At 28.3% G+C, this 19831-nt stretch overlaps 1 protein-coding gene across 3 annotated transcripts; it reads right to left on the reverse strand.

Moving 5' to 3' along the window:
• Positions 1-6117: 6117 nt before the first annotated feature.
• On the reverse strand, positions 6118-11796 carry LOC127242609 (protein NLP9). 3 transcript variants are annotated; one of them, XM_051262202.1, is made up of 7 exons: positions 11431-11796; positions 9007-10138; positions 8833-8877; positions 7980-8738; positions 7735-7858; positions 6571-7640; positions 6119-6300 (listed from the first exon to the last, which is right to left on the reverse strand). In XM_051262202.1, the coding sequence occupies exons 2-6, from the start codon at positions 9970-9972 to the stop codon at positions 6592-6594; spliced, it is 2943 nt and encodes a 980-aa protein (XP_051118159.1). In that variant the 5' UTR covers positions 9973-10138; positions 11431-11796; the 3' UTR covers positions 6119-6300; positions 6571-6591. The 3 variants fall into 3 exon arrangements, with proteins under 3 accessions (XP_051118158.1, XP_051118157.1, XP_051118159.1); XM_051262201.1 differs by having other exon boundaries at positions 6118-7640; positions 11459-11795; XM_051262200.1 differs by having other exon boundaries at positions 6118-7640; positions 11431-11795.
• Positions 11797-19831: the final 8035 nt, after the last annotated feature.

Below are 19831 nucleotides of genomic sequence, written 5' to 3' on the forward strand. Positions count from 1 at the left end.
ACATAGACAATAAGAATGGAACTACTATAACAAAAATAATATTTTTATACCTTAAAATTTATCATAATTTTATGTATGAATTTCTCAAATATTCTTTGAAATCAAAAGATTTAAAATTTGAATATAGTCTACAAAATTGAAAATTTTATTTAAATAGTATTATACTAAAAATAAAATTAATTTGAAAAAAAAAAATTGCATATACAATAAGAATGAAAAAAAAAATGATTAGTAAAATAAAATAGTACAATAAATATTTTTTCTTTACTTTTTCTTTTTTTTGCGATTTTTTTTTTTTTTATCACAATATGAATATTAGAATTGATTCATAAAAAGAACATAGTAATAAAATAATATATAATCAATATAATAGGATAGTTAATTTATGCATAATCAAATTTAAAATTTAAAAAATTAAACAAATAATTTTATTATAAGAATTCTACTATAAATATAATTAAAAAAACAAAATCCCCTTGAAAAAATATGAGAAACGATAATAAACTATATTCGCAAATAAAATATGAAAAAGATACGATAAATTTTAACGTGAAAAACCTTTTTAAGATGAAAAAAAAAATCACGGTCAGTCAGACTAAATAAGAAAATCTATGATAATCAATTGTATATAAGAGTCCTTCAATAATGCATGTATACACACCTCAATTACCATTATATCAACCAACGAAAATTACAAATTTAAGAAAAAATAAGATTAATAAAACGATCTAAAAAAATATGTCACGTTCTGTAAAATTTTGTTCGAACTACAAACATCCGATTGCAAAACTCACCGTTGTATTGAAAGAGCAACGAATCGCAAATACTATCTGAAAATTCAATTTGACCATACGGTTAACGAATCAGAATTCGATATTTTTCCATATTCTTTTGATCCTTTTATTCTTTTTTTATATATTAAAAAAAAAAACGATTTTTAAAACAAAATTAGGAATTTTAAAATTGAAAAATTGATAGAATTAAAAATCTAAGTATATATATAAAATAAAACCTCTAATTTTACCTTTAATTTTGTTATTTATTATCCAAATAACTCTTAATTTTATTTAATTATTGGTTATTCTAACAAATTTTAATTAATTATTTAAATTTAAAATTTATAAAACAAAATAATTTCAAATTTCTTGTCAAATATATGATATATATGAGATGATATGCTATGTGTATATTATTTTTTAATAATATTTATAGAAATTATTATATAAAAACAACAAACCATGCTATTTCAGAATATCTTAAGAAATAATAAAATTTTAAATAATAATAATAATAATAAATAGTGCATCAACGCACTATAATAAATAATATAAAGGCTAAATTGTAAAAAATTTACCCGTGATTTTATCAAATTGCACCAAATCCTCCGTACTTCTAAAATTGCGTCAAACTCCTTCGTGGTTTCATAAACTTTGCGTCTAACCCCCTCAGTGGTCTTTATTTAACGGTATTTAACCTAAATGCGTTCAAACTGCGAATAAATTTTACGATTTCAATTTATAAACCCCTAAAATTACAACTATATTTATTTTTTTATATTTACCCTAAAAAAATAGTAAATATACTCAAAAATAGTTATTTTTTTTAGGTTTTAAGAGTTTATTTTTACTATTTTTTAGGTTAAATATATATATATATATAGAATAAATATATTTGTAATTTTAGGGGTTTAGAAATTGAGATTCTAAAAATTATTTGCAGTTTGAGCGCATTTAGGTCAAATACCGTTAAATAAGGACCGCTGAAGGGGTTAGATGCAAAGTTTATAAAACCACGAGGGAGTTTGACGCAGTTTTAGAAGCAATTTCATAAAACCACAGGTGAATTTTGTGTAATTTAGCCTAATATAAAAGACAAGTTAAATCTTATTGGTAGTGCGTCAACACACATCATCCTAAAATATAAGAAATTTCGCTAACATAAAGTTGGAAAAAAATTAGGTGAATACTATAAGTGGTTGTGCAAAATTCATTGAGGGCTCAGGAAAAGCAATAATATTTCTCACTGGATGAGTAAAACTTGAAATCGAAAATGCACTTATTTCTAGCAAATCTCAAAGAATTTGCTAAATTTTAATGATATTCGCATAAATTGATATCATATTGAAATATCAAATGAGGCAAATAATGGATTCTTGTTTATTACAAAACTCATTGATAGACACAAATATATATTAGAAAAATTGTCTTCCTTGTCTTTCGAGTTACATTATACAAAGATTAATGCAGTTGAAACATATATGATAGACCAAAAGTCTATAGATTTCATTATTTGGCATAACCGGCTTGGGCATCCCAATAATATTATGATGAGATGAATTATTAAAAATACACATGACCATACTTTGAAAAATCAAATGATATACAATACAAATGAGCTTAAATGTGTTACTTGCTCAAAATAGAAGTTAATAACTAAACTATTACCAGCAAAAGTGAAAGCTGAATCTCCTGTATTTTTAAAACGAATTCAAGGTAATATATGTGGGTCAGTAGATCCACCATGTGACCATTTAGATAATTTATGGTACTTATCGATGCATCTATTAGATGATTGCAAGTATATTTATTATTCCCCAGAAATTTGGCATTTGCGAGGTTACTTGCTCAAATAATTAGATTACGAGTACAATTTTCAGATCACCCAATAAAGAAAATTCGTCTTGATAATACTGGTGAATATTCATCCAAGATGTTGATACACCTTGAATATATTTTTCTACTTCGCTGAGTTTTGACAGAAGCTATTAACGAAGAAATCTGGTTAAAAGGACTAATTGGTAATCTTGGTCTACATCATAATCAACTTGTTGTGTATTGTAATAGCTTGAGTACAATCTGTTTAGTCAAAGATCAGGTCCACCATGAGAGAACTAAACATATTGATGTGAGATATCATTTTTTTAGGAACGAGAAGAGAGCCAAGGTGATAAAAGTAGGAACTACTGATAATCCTGTTGATATATTCACCAAAACGGTCTCTCATAGCAAGTTTGACATTGTTTGAATTTGCTAAATGTCATAAGCTGGTAGTTGCTCGAGGAAGGGCAAATTTGAAGCAGAATAGATGAATTTGTTCATCTGGCATTGTAATGATACATCTGTAAGTGGAATTCAAGTCAATGTGAAGATTTGTTGATATATCTTGAATCTACTTTGCCACTTCGCTGAATTTTTACGGGGGTTTCGCTGAGTATAATGATGTATTCTCTTAGTTTATTTGAATAAATTTAGAGATATGAAATTTGTAATCTGTAACAATGTCGTCCTCAATAAGTTTGCTCTCCGTTTTTGTCCGTGAACATAGCCAATACATTGTTGGTGAACCACGTAAATTTGTATCTTCTTTTTGTTTTTGTTTGTTATTCGATCATTAATCCTAATTCGTCACAACACAAGACATTCGATAATTATTGTATGTCTATTTGGATTGATGTTGAGTATATGTATTGTGTGTATATACTCAAAATGATCTAGTTGAATCGCTTATTTTTTAAGGTTTATAGGGAGGAATTTGACTTTTATACCATATGCATTTTTGAAAGGAAAATAATAAATTTTATTTGGGTAAACTATTTTTTTAATCTGATAACTGCATTCCTTTATCATTTTAATCTTGTAACGGGAAGTTATCTTAAAATTGTCTCGTAAGTGGAAAATTTTCTCAATTTAGTTCTTAATGTCTATGTGGCATCTACGTGGGAGGCTGGCGGACACTATCAGTCATATCAGCGTCACGCGGCTAACACGTTTTATTTTTTAAATTTTATTATTTTAATAAAAAAATAAATCAAAAATAAAATTAAAAAATATAAAAATTAAAATTATTCGTCAGATTAACGCCATATGGCCGCTACGTGGATAATTTATATTTTTTATATTTAAAATAAATAATAAATAATATAATTAAAAATATACTAATATATAAATTATTAAAAGTCACGTGACGCTGAATTTTTATTGTTATTATTATTTTATTTTTAATTTTTAATTTTTAATTTATTTAATTTTATATATTTTATTTTTATTTTTATATTTGTAATTTTTATATTTTAAAAAATAAACATAATCAATATGACGCAGCCATATGGCGCTGACCTAGACGACACGCGTTCGTAAGCCTGTCACGCAAGTGCCACACCCACATTGAAGACTAAATTGCGAAAAAATTTTACTTACAGAATCATGTCAAGACAACCTCCAATTACAAAACTAAAATAGTAAAGAGATCCAGTTCTAAAAATCAATTTATCCATTTTATTAATAATATAGCCGGGGCTATTTATAGACATAATACAAAATGAATAAAATCAAATAATAATAACAAAGACAAAACTAAATAGAAATATTCCAGCGTACTAATACAATAATTGAATTTTATACAATAAATTTATTTTTTATTAGACCATCTCCATCCCATTACTTCATTTTTGCAGCAGCATCAACTTTAATTTTCACTCTAAAAATATATTCTCTATGTATTCATCTTTTATATTATTTTATATTTTATAAATTACACCCCACTTTTACTTTATCTTTACAATATAACTCAAATATATATAATTACACATTATTTTTAAAAAATATATATAATTATATATCACTTTTCGAAAAGTAAAATTATATATCACTTTTAAAAAATAAAATTATGCATTATTTTTTAAAAGATATATTATTTTCCAAAATATAAAATTATATATCATTTTCTAAAAAAAAATAAAATTACACCTTATATCTCAAAAAGTAAAAAAAAAATACACAAACAAACACCACGCAAACTCCACTCCATTTTAGGGTACAATGTTACTCAAATTGGTGGAATTTGGGGGTGATTTGGAACCCCTCCCCAAATTTCATTCCAAAAATGGAGTGGAGTATAGGTTACTACTCAAACCATCTTCAACTCGTTATTTCATTTTTGCAATAGCTACAGTATATTTTACTGTAATCACAAATTTTAATTTTTACTCTAAAAAATAAATTCCTTTTTTATTATTATTTTATATAACTTTTATATTTATAAATTATACCTCAATTTTAATTTATTTTTATAATATAACCCAAACATATATAATTACACATTATTTTTAAAAAAAAACTATATAATTATATATTATTTTTCGAAAGGTAAAATTATACTTCCTTCGTCCCACATACCATATCCACATTGCCGTTTCTGTCCGTCACACATTTCATGTCACTTTTTTTTTTTGGAAAATGATTACACACTTTAATCTCATTTTAAAATTTTTAATTTATTTTTTTTAATTTTAGTTAAACTAATTAGTTATCTTAATCTTAATTTATAATTATTTATATTATATGATAATTATTTCACTAATAAATTTTTAATTATCTATTAATTACATCCCTCCTAAAATACCGTGTCTACAGTATAGTATAGCGGACACGGTATATGAGACGGAGGGAGTATCACTTTTAAAAAAATAAAATTATACATTATTTTTAAATAAATAAAATTATCACTTTCCAAAAAATAAAATGGTATGTTTTTACTAAAAAAGGAAACGAAAATAAATTTGAATGACAAAAAAAAAAAAGAATATATTTGAATGAGAAAGAGAGAGAGTATGATATTTTTCAAAAAAAAAAAATTACATATTATTTTTTTTAAAAAAAATAAAATTACACAATATATCAAAAAAAATAAAAATAGCTTATACACAAACATAACACAAACTCACTCTAATCTTTGTTGTTATAAATAATTGATCATTTATTTAAAAAATTTATTTAAGATATTTTATATTTTTTTTATTTATATAAAACTTATTTAATCTAGGTATTAATTTAAAATTAAACATCATTATTTTTAAAAAAGAAAAGTATTTCCTGCAAACTTTACATAAAATACAAATGCTTTGTGCATTTTATCGAAAACAGCTTGTTCTATAATTTACACTCTAAAAAAACATCTAAATTATAGTACTAAATAGAGACGCTCTATATCTTTCTACAAGACAACATCGGAGCAATAACTTATTAAGAACAAAATCTCCTTATCATCAACAACAACAAGAAGAAAATTCACACAACATGCTGTAGAGTAGAGGCTAATTATATGTTTCAGACACCCCACCCCACCCCACCCCACCCCACCCCATCTACAGCTTCTTCTCAACCAAGAAAGATCATCAAACCCGCAAGAAGTAAGAACGCTAAGAACAACATCAGCTTCTTACCTTACCCGACAGAACATTTGTCGATTCGGATATACCTTCTGCCAAGCAATCTCCGATCCATTCCAGAGTTTCATTCCAATCTGATCACCCAAAACTTAGAACAATCGATCTTCAACAATATGCAGTTTCGTCGAATACTAAGCTTTAGCCTAATGAATACATACTATGCTATATAATCAACACGACTTTATAATCCTAAATATTTTGCACCCTTTATACATACGTACATACACATGCATATGTTTTTTTTTTCTTACAAAATCCAAATTCAAAAACATATGTAATACTACTATATTACGGCATGCCAAGATCGATATATAAAAAAAAAAAAACTAGATCGACAAGTGCACCTGTACAGGGTTCGTGGAGATTCAAGTGCATTCTCCCAAGAAGCAGTTGCTGCCACCGGAGCTTCCTAAGGCAACCGGCACGTCGCGAACCAGGAGCTTCGCGTTGCGAGTGCCGACAAAATCCAAGATTTCGAGGAATTCATGGAGGTCCAAATCATTTACCAACATCACCCATTCCTGTTCGTCGTCAAGGTACTTGAGTTGGAACTGGCCTATCTGGAGATTGAACCTCTTTGCAACCTCTTCGTAAAGCTGAAGACACCGGCAGCTGGGATCGAATTTGAACCGCACTGTGTCCTCTTTATACGTCGCTTTGACTATGATTTTGTCGGCGAAGCCTGTCTCTGTTTTGTGATTCTGCCCTTTCCCGAAGCTTCTAGAGCTTGATGAGCTACCGTTAATCATCGAGCCGGATTGCGACCCGCTCGACGTGTCTGTCATGCCTGACGACGTTGGTTGGTTCTGATCAGCAGCCTGGTTCGTCGCACAGTCGTCGTTTGTTTTGGCGCCCGTCTCGGCAAGAACAGCCTGGTTCGGGAAGGTGGAGTCGCAAGAAATCCAATGGATATCTGAAGCTGCGGGGATCTTACTATTATCATCGACTAATGGCCATTCTCCTGAAGGCGGAGGGAATTTCGGAGAGGTTGTCCAAGGGACATTGCTCAGACTAGCAGGCCACGACAGCCGAACATCTAATGCCGCTGATTGAGACTTCTGAGGACTGTGCAGATACTGCGGAGGACTCGGCTTCAAGATGGGATCAGTTCCGATTTCCAGATAAGATGATGCGCCCGCAGATTTTGTATTTGTTACCAAATCCGAATCTTTGATGGAGTCATCTGCGCTGCACATGTTGTCGTTTCTTCCCGAGTCCAGCTCTTGGATGGTAGAGCCGGCGGGTACAAGCCCGCCTACGGATGTATCAAACTTAAATGTTCCCTCCATTCCATGGACTGAGTCGAGCACGCTCTGTATCTTCTTCAAGGAACGGTTCACCTTGTTTATTTTACGCGAAGGCCATCTAGAAATGCCGTGCTGTCTGCAGATCCTTTTAAGCGTAGTCGGGCACACTACAAACAAGAAAAATGAAAGAATTCAGAGTCGAATGTTTGTAACATATGTCGCCGTGAATTATACATGAGATTGAGTTCGCGAATTACTCACCACCGATACTTTTTGCAGCATCTTTAAGGCTCCCGGAGAAGTATTGCTGAAGTAAGCTCAAGCTCACGTGCTTCTCCGTTGTGCTCCGCTTCCTCTCCATCTGTTTTTTCGATCCAGTAGTTCTCTACAAAGTCGTAAAAGGCAACAAGAGCATTGCCACCGAAGGAAGAAGCTTAGAAATGCATAAAAGATCGTATTCATTCTTAGCAATAAAACGATAAAAACTTAAGGCGTGCATAACTTACCTTCTCGTGAGGAACATTAGGTTCTCCTCTAGGATTTGTCAATTCCAAAACATTTTTGGTTGAAAGCTCCATGCTAGAGATTGTATCTCCGCTGATAAACGAATGTTCAGAACTCCTCCGAGGCAATCTCATTTCCGGCATTTTACTCGCTTCGGCATCCTCCAATTTAACTAAGGACTCTTCTGTTTCAAGCAATTCGGCGTCCGAAACAGTCCTCAAAGTCTTACAAAGCTTCTGCATAGTGCTAGAGAGATTATTAAGCAAAAGTTGCTGCTCAGAACTTCCGGTGACATTAACAGGAAGAAACAACTCCAGTACGTAGTCATTGTCACCGGTGTAGATACTTCGTAGCCTGATTGCAACAGCAGCGTTTAGACCAAATTTCCGGGCATGGTGGACGAGCGGATACTCACTTATATGGTATTCCTTCACATCAGGGAAGAAGAAGGGCTGATTAGATTGAAGAGCTTTCCCAACAATGCCTTGTCCTTCCTTGAGATAATGCTCGCTACATGCATGCACGAAACCCTTCATGTCACTGTCGTTGGCGTAACAGGCAGTACTGTCGATGCAAAGTACACATTTATCAGATCTTCTTCTGTTGTACCCTCCATCGCACAATTTAACTGTTTCGCCAGGCTCCATTGCATGACTACATGGTATCCATGTCAGTGCCACGGGTAGTCGATGAGCATGGCAAACAGCGCGAAGGACATCAGTAATCTCAGCTAATGCTGATCTTTGATTCTCGGAGAGAGACTGAAAATCATTATAACGAACAGGCTGACCAAGTGATTAAAGAGAAAGGAATGAATTAAGGCAATCAAATCAAAGAAAGAGGTTCGATGGAAACCTGAGGATAGAGTCTTGGAGGTATAACGCTCCTTAAGTTTACCGCCTGAAAGTGTTCACAACTCGAGTTTAAACTCTCTAAGCGAATAATGTAGCCATAACAGATATCGTAGATACAAAAATGTGAATCATGTACTCCTGCAATAAAAGGCGAAGAAAAATGGTTGAGACAAACCTGAAGCGCACGGCAAACATTTTCCATCTCTAGATCAAAATCAGGCTTTTCCTTCATTGTGACCAATTCCAGCACTGCACAACATGAGCTCCCTAGCAAATTATTCTCAAATACAGGTAAAGCAATCGATCCTCGGACTTCATGATCAACAGCATACTGTACCCGCAGGTACTCAGTCCTATTGTAATACACCACATTCGAGGTCCACTCTGGGATCTTTGAGGAAAATACACGGCCTGGGAGCCCTGGAAAAGAACCTGGTTTTGAGTCCACAGCAAAATTAAATAATCTAGACACTTCACGATATCCTGAAAGTGTTTGGTCAAGTAAATAAGGTTGTTCACAAGTGCTTAAGATGTACCGATCCCCGTTCTTCATTGGAACCCATACTTGAGCTAAAATACCTCCTCCAGACCATTCTTGGAAAAGATTTAATGCTCCTAGCATTTTCTCAGCCAGTGATGATGGCATAGTAACCCTTGGAACCAGGCTATTCCCTACATCCTCTTTTTTATTGCAATTGCTTGTGCCATCATATACCTCCTCCATTGAACTGAAACCATCACATGGAGAACTTGAACCAAATTGCAACTGGCTGTTCATATCACCGCATATTACTTTATTTCCGCTTGCAAAAGAATCCTGGATGATGTCATTATCGCCCATGGAAATCACTGAACCATACTGATTTGTGAAACTCAATCCATCTTTTCCTGCTGAAGAAGTGGATGGAACCGTCTGAGGGGACAAACACAAAGAGGGAAACATCTGATCAGCTAAATAGCCGGGGCTGTTACACCATCCAGCATATGCATCAAAGTTCAGCAGTTCTCCTGCATTGCTAATTGAGTCTTCCATATTTGGGTCTTGTGAAATGCTATCTGTCAATCCTGCAACCATACCCTCCATCCAACTCCTATGGACAGGTAATTGATCATTAACCTTTTCTGGACTACGCTCCTCCATTTCAACTAGAACATTGAAATGATTCTATCGAGACAATAAGCAACTTCCAGAGAAAATTCAAATCAGTAACGCTGATGCCTAGTTCCCTTGAACCTCCGACAGTAATATTCACCCATGTCCCCCTGATGCCGATATATCAATATATGTTTGCCCAAAGAATAAAAACCTGCAATAGACCATCTTGGATCACATTTTCTTCTCTTATCAGAATCATAAACAGTGAAGAATTGTGCAATGAATTAGTAAAATAGATACAATGAAAGGCTTGAACAGAATCAGATGTTCGCAGATAGGAGGTTTAAATACTTCAAGTTCAATCGAAAATAATAATATAATAACAATAAAAATAAAAAGTCATATAGATAGATCTAGTGAACACCTCAAATCACTAAACAGAAATCACATCATCTTGGCAAGGAAATAATCGCCAAATTCTTATTCTATAAGTCACAGGACCATAGCTGTGTCCAACAAGAACAGACCAATCTGATTTAGCTTTATAGAATTTCATTGAGCAGAACATAGATTCAGATGTTTGCAGATAGGAGAATTAAATACTTCAAGTTTCAATAAAAAATAATAATAACAACAATAACGATAAAAGTAAAAAATCATATAGATGGATCTACTGAACACCTTCAAAACACTAAACAGAACTCACATCATCTTGGCAAGGAAATAATCATCAAATTCTACAAGTCACAGGAGCATAGCTGTGTCAAACAAGAATAGACCAAATCTGATTTAGTTTTTCGAATTTCATTGAGCAGAACATCTCAGCTTGCAGAGGGAGAACAGCAACCATCAAACAAGATCTGAGAAGCAGATAAGGAGGAACCATCTCCTTTCCTCCTCTTGCCTAAGGAACCCTAAATCTTAAAACACAGTGTATACCATAACTTCAATGAACTGAAGACTCCATAAAATTGTGTGTTTGTCAAATCTTATGGACTCAGGTCTCCTGCTCCTAAGGGAAAGATACAAACCCATCCATGGAGGAACCTTCACTTTCTCAAAATAAAGTGACAAAATTCCTTATGAAGATATAACTACAGAACATCGATAGATTTCAATCCGGATAGGTTTACCTACAGAAATCCAAGATATGCAAACTAACGGATATCAACATTCAAAATCCCAAAATTTACCTCAACTCTCGATAACTTCAAGTTATTGTTAATCGACTCCAAATCAAATCATTAACCACAAAAACATACTGAAAATCTACAAAAAAAAATTAAAAAAAAAAAAGCCCCCAATCGATTCCACGACAACTCCACCTCTCAAACCCCCAAAACGAAAGCAAACAGCCACAACCAGATTAGAACTATGAGGAAAAAATGCACCGAACACAAAAACCACAACAAAAACACAGGAAATGCAAGCACAACACTCAAATTCGCCACAAATTATCAAAAACATATGTACACAAAACTACATCCGGCGTCGGTTACCAACCAAAAATCAGCAGCAGCGGTGGATTTACCCAAAACGTGAATGAAACAGTATCCGGAACGGAAGCTCCGATGCGGCCGACACAAGAGGGCGGGGCGGCCGCAATCCTCGATTGATTTTGACTTTGTTTGCGGGCATCAGCAGAAGATTAATATCGGGTCTCTCCCCCTCCGTCGTGCCAAGAATTTCAACTGTAGTTGACAGCAACTCCTCCAGATTGAATACTAACCATATATATAATCAAGAGCAAGGAAATGAAAAATTTGGGTTGCTGACGAACAAATTAATAATAAAATGAAAGGGTTTGTGGGTGTTGGACCACGCAGGAAGGAACTCAATCATTGCTGTAATTGGTAAGCAGAGTACAAAAAAGCTGTGAAAATATTTGAATATATGTATACTGCCTTTGGAATGTGTCTTTTGATATTATAATGATGCCATGATGCTGTTTTTTTATTATTACTATTATTATAGATTTGTTTAGGGAGTGTTTGTTTGGAGGTCTTGAGTTAGGGCATGGGATTTTAATAGTGAAAATTTTGAATTAGAATAGTAACGTGTGATACTTTATATTTAAATTTAATTTTTAGAATTATATTCTGTTTTAAGGGTCTTATTTATTTTTATTTTATTTTTATTTTTTTATGTTGATATTTGAATATTAATTTTTATATCAAAACGTAATATTTTGCAAAAATATTTTCATCGGTGTCTTATAATACTAATATTCCCTCCGTCCCATTAAATGATTGTCATTTTCCATTTTCATCCATACAAAACAAGGTATTACCTAATTAATATAATAAATATCTTTCTAACTTACACTATATTACATAAAATATCATTACTTTTATATTACACAATACTAACAGCGGTATCTTCGTCTTTTTCACTACAACTCATTATAATACTAATATTTAAATATAAATTTAAATGTAAATTTTAATTTTTATTATAATATAAAAAAAATATATCATTCGCCTCAACTCAAATATATTTTTTACAATTATCGTCGGTCTCGCTCCAAAGTATCTATTTCCTATTTTAGTAAAAGTAATCATATCATAATAACAAAATACCTTTAAATTGTATTTAAATTACAAGTATATTATTACACGTACAATTATTTTTTTTACATAAAGTCAAAGGTAAAAAACTTCAAAACCTCTTACGCACTTCCAATAACTAATAAAATATTATTATTTATTAATATACTACAAAACCTCTCGGGGCTCCTTTGGACCGGGACAGATGAAAATAAAAAAATAAGTATTTGATTTGACACACCCTTAAGGTGTTGTTTTGATGGGAATATGAAAAAAAAAAAAAAAAAAAACACATACGGCAAATTGTTAATAGAAATTAATGTTTTTTTTTATTATTATTATTTAAAATTATTCGTTTGATTTTTGCACATGAACTTTGTAAATATGAGTATTCCTTTTTCTGGAAAATAAAATTGATGTAATTTTGGTTGTATAAAGAAGAAAAAATATAAGCGATAAATTTATTACTTCCTTCGTCCCATAATTAGATATCAATTTATTTTTTCACATAATTTTAAAAATATTAATATTATATTGGGATACAGTAGAAATAAAATAGAAATAACTAAAATAACTTTATTAATATGTGTGATATAAAAGTAACGGCAAATATACTGTAAGTTGCAAGAATATTTGTAATGTTAGGTAGACAGTACAGTACAGTTACTAAAAAATGAAATGAATATTTTGTTATGGAACGAACTAAAATAAAAAATTTATACTTTGTTATAGGACGGATGGAGTACTATTTCTTATAATAGAGGTAATAGAATTATAGGGATAAAATAGTTTATTATGCATAAGTTGAGCGGACAATAGAAGAAAATTTAGACATAAATTTGACGGATTGATGTAATATTATATTTGTACACTATAATACAAATTGAGAAAAATAATATATTAATATTGTGTAATATAAAACAAATAATATGTAATATGTTGTTAATTGTAAAGATATTTTTAATATTAAATACTCCATTCGCCACATATGACCTTTTTTTTTTAATACGTCCCACAAAAGATGACCCCTTTCTATTTTTGGTAACTTTATCCATCTTAAACGTACTTAACAAATATAAATTAATTTAATTAAACTTCTAGCATCTTACCCGTACGACTCATTCAAAACCTCTTTATTTCTATTTTCTCCTCAATTAACATAATTTTTTTATCTATATTTAAAACTCCTCATTTTTTATAAAACTAATCTACAAAATGATATTCATATTGCATATATTTTTTCGAGATATAATCTTAAAAATTTTTAAAATACCAATAATATTATTCATATAAAAAATAATAAACCAATATCATAACTTATTATTAATAAATTACTAATTTACACTGTCTAAAAAACCGTATCCCTAATAAAAGGGCTCATCCCTCGCGGGAAGGAGGGAGTATGTTAATAAACAAAAATAGAAAAATATATATTGTGTTAAGTGACGGAAGTATAGGGTGTGTTTCTTTTGATGAGTTTGAAAAAAATTTGGTTTGAGTTTGACATGAAAATAATATTTGATGAGATATTTTGTGAGAGGTTGGAGAAACGCATAGTCCAAATAGTAAAATTTGAAAAAATTATGCTAAAAAAAAATATTATTTATATATATATATATGTTTAATAATTAATTGGTAATGTATTATTGTAAAATCGTATGAGTAATCACACTCATATAAATAAAATTTAGGCTCACATTAGGATAGAAATAAGGCTATGTTTAGACAACTGTTAGGAGTTTAGAAGTTTTTGAAAAAATTAATATATAATATTTCCTACGTCCCTCCACTGTCATAAGATAATTTTTATTTTTTTATATGATTTCTTTTTATTTTAAAAAATATTGTATTTATTGTAAATATATTTAACAAATATAAATTAATTTAATTAAAATTTCTAATATTTTGTATATAAGATACAATATTTTTTTATTTTTATCTATATTAATTAATAAATAAATATTTTTATGTACGTTTAAATTTCAAATGTTCTATAAAACATATTTAAATTAATTATAAATATATTTTTTTTTTATTTATTTGTATTATAAATAATATATGTATATTATTATTTTAATCATATATATATATTAATTTATATATTTAAAATACCAAAAACTTTATTCATATAAAAATAATACAGTATTACGTAAAATAATATTATAACTTATTAATCTATCTTATGTAAATAATTGTGCTCGGAATAAAAGGGTCATCTACTCCGTAACAGTAGGAGTAAAATATTTTGTAAGAGAATATATATATAGTATATATATCTAATGTAATACTATTTTCTTTCAGAAAAAAAAAATGTTGTATTACTATTTTTTAAAATTAAACATATTGTAGATAAATTATGTTAAAAGTTTATAAAATATTATAATTAAAATAACTCATTAAAAATTTAAAAAATTATAAATTATAAAATTTAAATATAATTCAAATGTAAAATATTTTTTTTATCCTAATATGGTATCATATCTACTGTAGACACTAGAATTTATGAAATGTATGATTAGTAAATAATTAAAAATGTATTAATAAAATTAATTAAAATATAATACAAATAGTTATACATTAAGATCAAGATAGCTAATTAGTCTAATAGAAATTTATAAAATTATAAATTATAAAATTTAAAATATACTCCCTCCGTCCCAATACAATAGTCTGGTTTACCATTTTTGTTAATCCCAAAACAATAGTCTTATTTTCATAAATAATCAAATCACTATAAAACTACTCATACTTTTTCGTTTTTATTACACAATTGTCACTGCTTTTTATACTAATATATTCACAAGGGCAAAAACGTCTTTTATCCATATTTTTTACCAACTTAAATCTCGTGTCCAACCCAATTAAAAGTATATTTATGGAAATGATGGAGTAATTGAATGTAAAATATTTTTTCAAAAAAAAAAAATGACCTAATATATGGGACGGACAAACATGAAAAATGTGATAAGATGTGGGACGAAGTAATATAATAAAAAGCTTTAATGTAATGTTTTGAGATATAAAAAGTTATTTGATGTAATTTTTATTAAAAAAAAAATTATTATTGATAAATAATGTTAAAATTTACAAAAAAAAAATATAATATTCAATCAATTTGAACCTAATCTAACACTTTGCAAACAAAGTCCGACGGATAAATAACACTAGGCCAACCATATGTAGCAGGTGGCCTGAGGCGTCGGGGTTCAAACCCCCGACCTCACGGTCATAAATTCAACCCCTACACCACCGACTCATCATTTATATATATATATATATATGTATATAATAATATTGTAACGGTGGTTGTGGTAAGAATTGTTACGTTTAGAAATTAAAATAGTAAGGGATGACGTTGATGTATGTATTCCTTGTCGTCGACATGATTTAGGATCTTTATTTTAAGGTCATATGTAGATTTTGAATTTATGCATTATTTTTAATAATTATTATATTAAATTAAATTTAAATTTTATTTTAATCTATTATTAATAAAATTATTTTTTTATATCATATTAAACAATATTTTAATTTAAAATTTATCGTTATCAAATTCCAAAATTCAATTCAAACATTATATAATAAGCACACTTTATTAGGCCAACGTGTTTTCTTAACCAACCACTACTCCTATTTATCATTCATTTTTATTTTCAAGTTTTACACACTTTTTTATTATTTTAATTTATATTTCTAAAAACAGTAATTATTTTCATTTTATAAAATAGTATATTAAAAATTTTTCTACGTTTCAATTAAATATATATATTTTATTTTTGTGTGTCTTAGTCGAAAGTGTCCAATTTATAACACTAAAAATAATTATATACAAATATTAAAATATCTTTAATTTGTACATTTACTACAAATATACTATTATGTATACAAATGACAAAAATATTAAAATCATCCTGTACACTTCTACTAACCAATAAGATATTATTCTCCATCAGCAAAAAATGCCCATGAAATTAAGAAAAATAAATATTTTATTGAAAAGTGAAAAAAAAAATTAAACTGTAATTTGGGGTATTTTTGAAATTTTATTTAGTAATTAAAAAGAATTAAGAGAGAATACAGTGGTATTTGTCGTAAATAAGTGTTGAATGAAGGATAATATTTAAATATTGATTTTTTAATTATACAAATATAGTAATTAAATAAATTTAACGGACGGACAAAAAAAAATAAAAATAATTTTGACGAAACGAGTGAGTATTATTTTTTAATTTATAATAAAAAAAATCAAATTTATACTCTCGTTTGGGACAAAAAAATTAATCCATCCGTCCAAAAGAGTTGTCTTGTTTTTCTATTTTCTTCCGTCCCAAAACAATTATCTCGTTTCCTTATTTAGTAAGTGTGGTCCCCACTTTATAACAAAATTATTTCTACTTTTTCAAACTACCTCTAATGATTACTCTAACCTACTTTTTCAAACTACCCCTAATTATTACTCTAACTTACTTTTAAAAATCCTTCAAAAAATAAGAACATTTTAGTCTTTTAAATTCTACTTTATACCCATTTTCAATTAAATACTATTATTCCTTACTTTCCGTGTCAATATCCAATAAGACGTCTTTTGGGACGGAAGGAGTATTACTTAAATATAAAATTTAACTTTCAAATCCAATCCACTAAAAGAAAAATACTCAAAATGTTTTTTAGATTAAGGAGAAAATTTTGAATAGTTTTAAAACGATGTTTTATACATTTTACAATTATTTATTTATTTTTTATTATTTAATTTTATTATATATAAAATATCATTCGAATAAAATATCAAAATTAAATAAATAAATAAATATATATATATATATATACCAACTAAATTCCTTTTAGTGTAAAATAACTAATTAAACAGTCATTAATGTTTAGAGTTTAGGATTTATTTAATTGTGATATAGTGACCGTTTAAGTTCAACTCAATCAACACGTATGTATAGTAAAGACAAACGGTGCATATTCTATATAATATAACACAATATTGTACTCCTTCTGTCCACTTACAAAATTTACATTTACTTTTGGCGCGATATTTAAAAAATAATAGTATTTTAATTATAGTGAGTAGTTAAAAGTAGTGTAATCACATTTTTGCCCTTATTTTTTTTTTGTCTAAAAGTAACGATGTGATGTAAACTAAGGGTGTGTTTGTTTGGAGGTTTGGATTTTGAGTTGGGATTTGAATAGTAAAAATTTTGAATTTGAATAGTTGTATGATGTGATATAAATAGGTGTTGATGTGATGTTTTGAATGTAAAATTGATTTTTAGTATAATATAAAAATGAAAATTAGGTGTTTGATTTGATATTTTTTTAGAGAAAAAATTGGATGAATAGTAGAAAAAAAAAAATCCAATCCCTCAAACAAACACACCCTAAGAGTATTTGTGGAAAAAAAGTAAGGTATTTAATGAAATGTTAACTTTGTAATTGGACGTTCCAAAATAGAAATATGTAAACATTGTAAGTGGACGGAGGGAGTATTATATAAAAACATGTATTTGTATTGTATATATATATATATATTGCTGAAATTAGTAAAAATATTGTGTTTACTTGTGAAGTTTTGATTTGGATTTTGAATAGTAAAATTTTAAATTGAAATAGTTGTTTGATTTGATATAAATATGTATTGATATAATATTTTGAATATAAAACTAGATTTTAATATAATAAAATAAATAAAAATTAAGTATTTAATTTGATATTTTTGAAATAAAAATAAAATTGAAATAGTAAAATCATCGGTAAAATCTCACAAGTAAATAGAGCCAATTGTGTTTTTTGGATATGTGCTACATGACGTTATATCATGTACTATCAAATATGTACTCCCTCCGTCTCAAAACTATAGTCTTATTGTGTTGGACACTGAATTTAAAGAATATTTATATTATATTAGTAGTTGGTAAAAAATAAAGATAAATGACTTTTTTTGTCATTGTGAGTATATTAATGTAAAAAAATAGTGACAATTGTGTAATAATAATGAAAAAATAGAGATTATTTTATGGTGATATGATTATTTATAAAAACGAGACCATTGTTTTGAGACGGACAAAAATGATAAACAAGATTATTATATTGGGACGGAGGAAGTATTATTTATTTTAAAAATATATGGTGACCGATATTTGCCTAATTAAATATCACACATATATCTATTTAAATATATATATATAATATAATTTAGCTGATTATACTTTAATATTGATGTATTGTGATGATCTGTCCAAAATTGAATATGTTCGTTTGTAGAATTTTGTCAAAATTCTACTATTTATTCAAAATTTTTTCCTCAAAAATAGCAAATCAAACACTTATTTTTCATTTTTTATATTATATTAAAAATCAATTTTACATTCAAAACATCACATCATACAACTATTCAAATTCAAGATTTTTACTATTCAAATCTCAATCCAAAATCTAAACCCCAAAACAAACACACCCTAAAAAGTAAAATGTTCTTATTTATTTATTTTTTTTTTACATTGAATTATGCAAGTTTCAATCTTAACTTATTATAATTTAAAAAGATTTTTTTTTTTTTTTATGTAATTTATTCAACATATACATTTTCTCTACATTATAGTGTCATAATACACTATTTTTAAAGTTACGTTACTTTTGCACATCGTGATCACATCTTGATTTTTAATTGTTTTTTCAATTTTATTTTATTTTAAAATTTTTTTGGCTTAGTTGTTGAACTATATACATAAATGCATTTGACTTTAAATTTAGAAATATTTTTATTCGTGTGTTGAAAGCAACTTCAATTTGTATAGGTGCGTTTGTTTGGGGTTTTGGATTTTGAGTTGAGATTTGAATAGTAAAAATTTTGAATTTGAATAGTTGTATGATGTGATATAAATAGGTGTTGATGTGATGTTTTAAATGTAAAATTGATTTTTAGTATAATATAAAAAATAAAAAATAGGTGTTTGATTTGATATTTTTTAGGAAATTTTTTTTGGATGAATACTCCCCAAACAAACACACCCTTATATCTAGTTCAATATATATATATAAATGAGAAATATAATTAATTATTTTAGTAATGCATTTTTATTTTAACTGCCACCCGATTATTACTTGTATATGACTCATTTATGATAATGGTGCTTTAAAATAAATGGTGGGAAAAAATAATATTTATATATTTATTTGCGTTTTGTACAGAATTTTAGAAATATTAGTATTATATTGAGATAAAATAGAAATAAAAATAAAAAAGATTAAATTACCCCTATTAGTATTGTATGATATAAATGTAACGACATTTGTGTAATATATTGTAAATTGAAATGATATTTGTAATGTTAGGTAGATAGTACAATTACTAA

This window comes from Andrographis paniculata, unplaced genomic scaffold, assembly GCF_009805555.1.
Source record: "Andrographis paniculata isolate CXL003 unplaced genomic scaffold, ASM980555v1 Contig87END, whole genome shotgun sequence".
Classification (NCBI taxonomy): domain Eukaryota; kingdom Viridiplantae; phylum Streptophyta; class Magnoliopsida; order Lamiales; family Acanthaceae; genus Andrographis; species Andrographis paniculata.

Excerpts from the sequence above, each read along its gene's own strand:
- LOC127242609 (XM_051262201.1), bottom strand. The coding sequence starts at position 9,972 with ATGGAGGAGCGTAGTCCAGAAAAGGTTAATGATCAATTACCTGTCCAT. Across the intron at positions 8,878-9,006 it reads ATGTTTGCCGTGCGCTTCAG|GCGGTAAACTTAAGGAGCGT; the intron begins GTTTGTCTCAAC and ends GAACACTTTCAG. Across the intron at positions 8,739-8,832 it reads CTCCAAGACTCTATCCTCAG|TCTCTCTCCGAGAATCAAAG; the intron begins GTTTCCATCGAA and ends AATGATTTTCAG.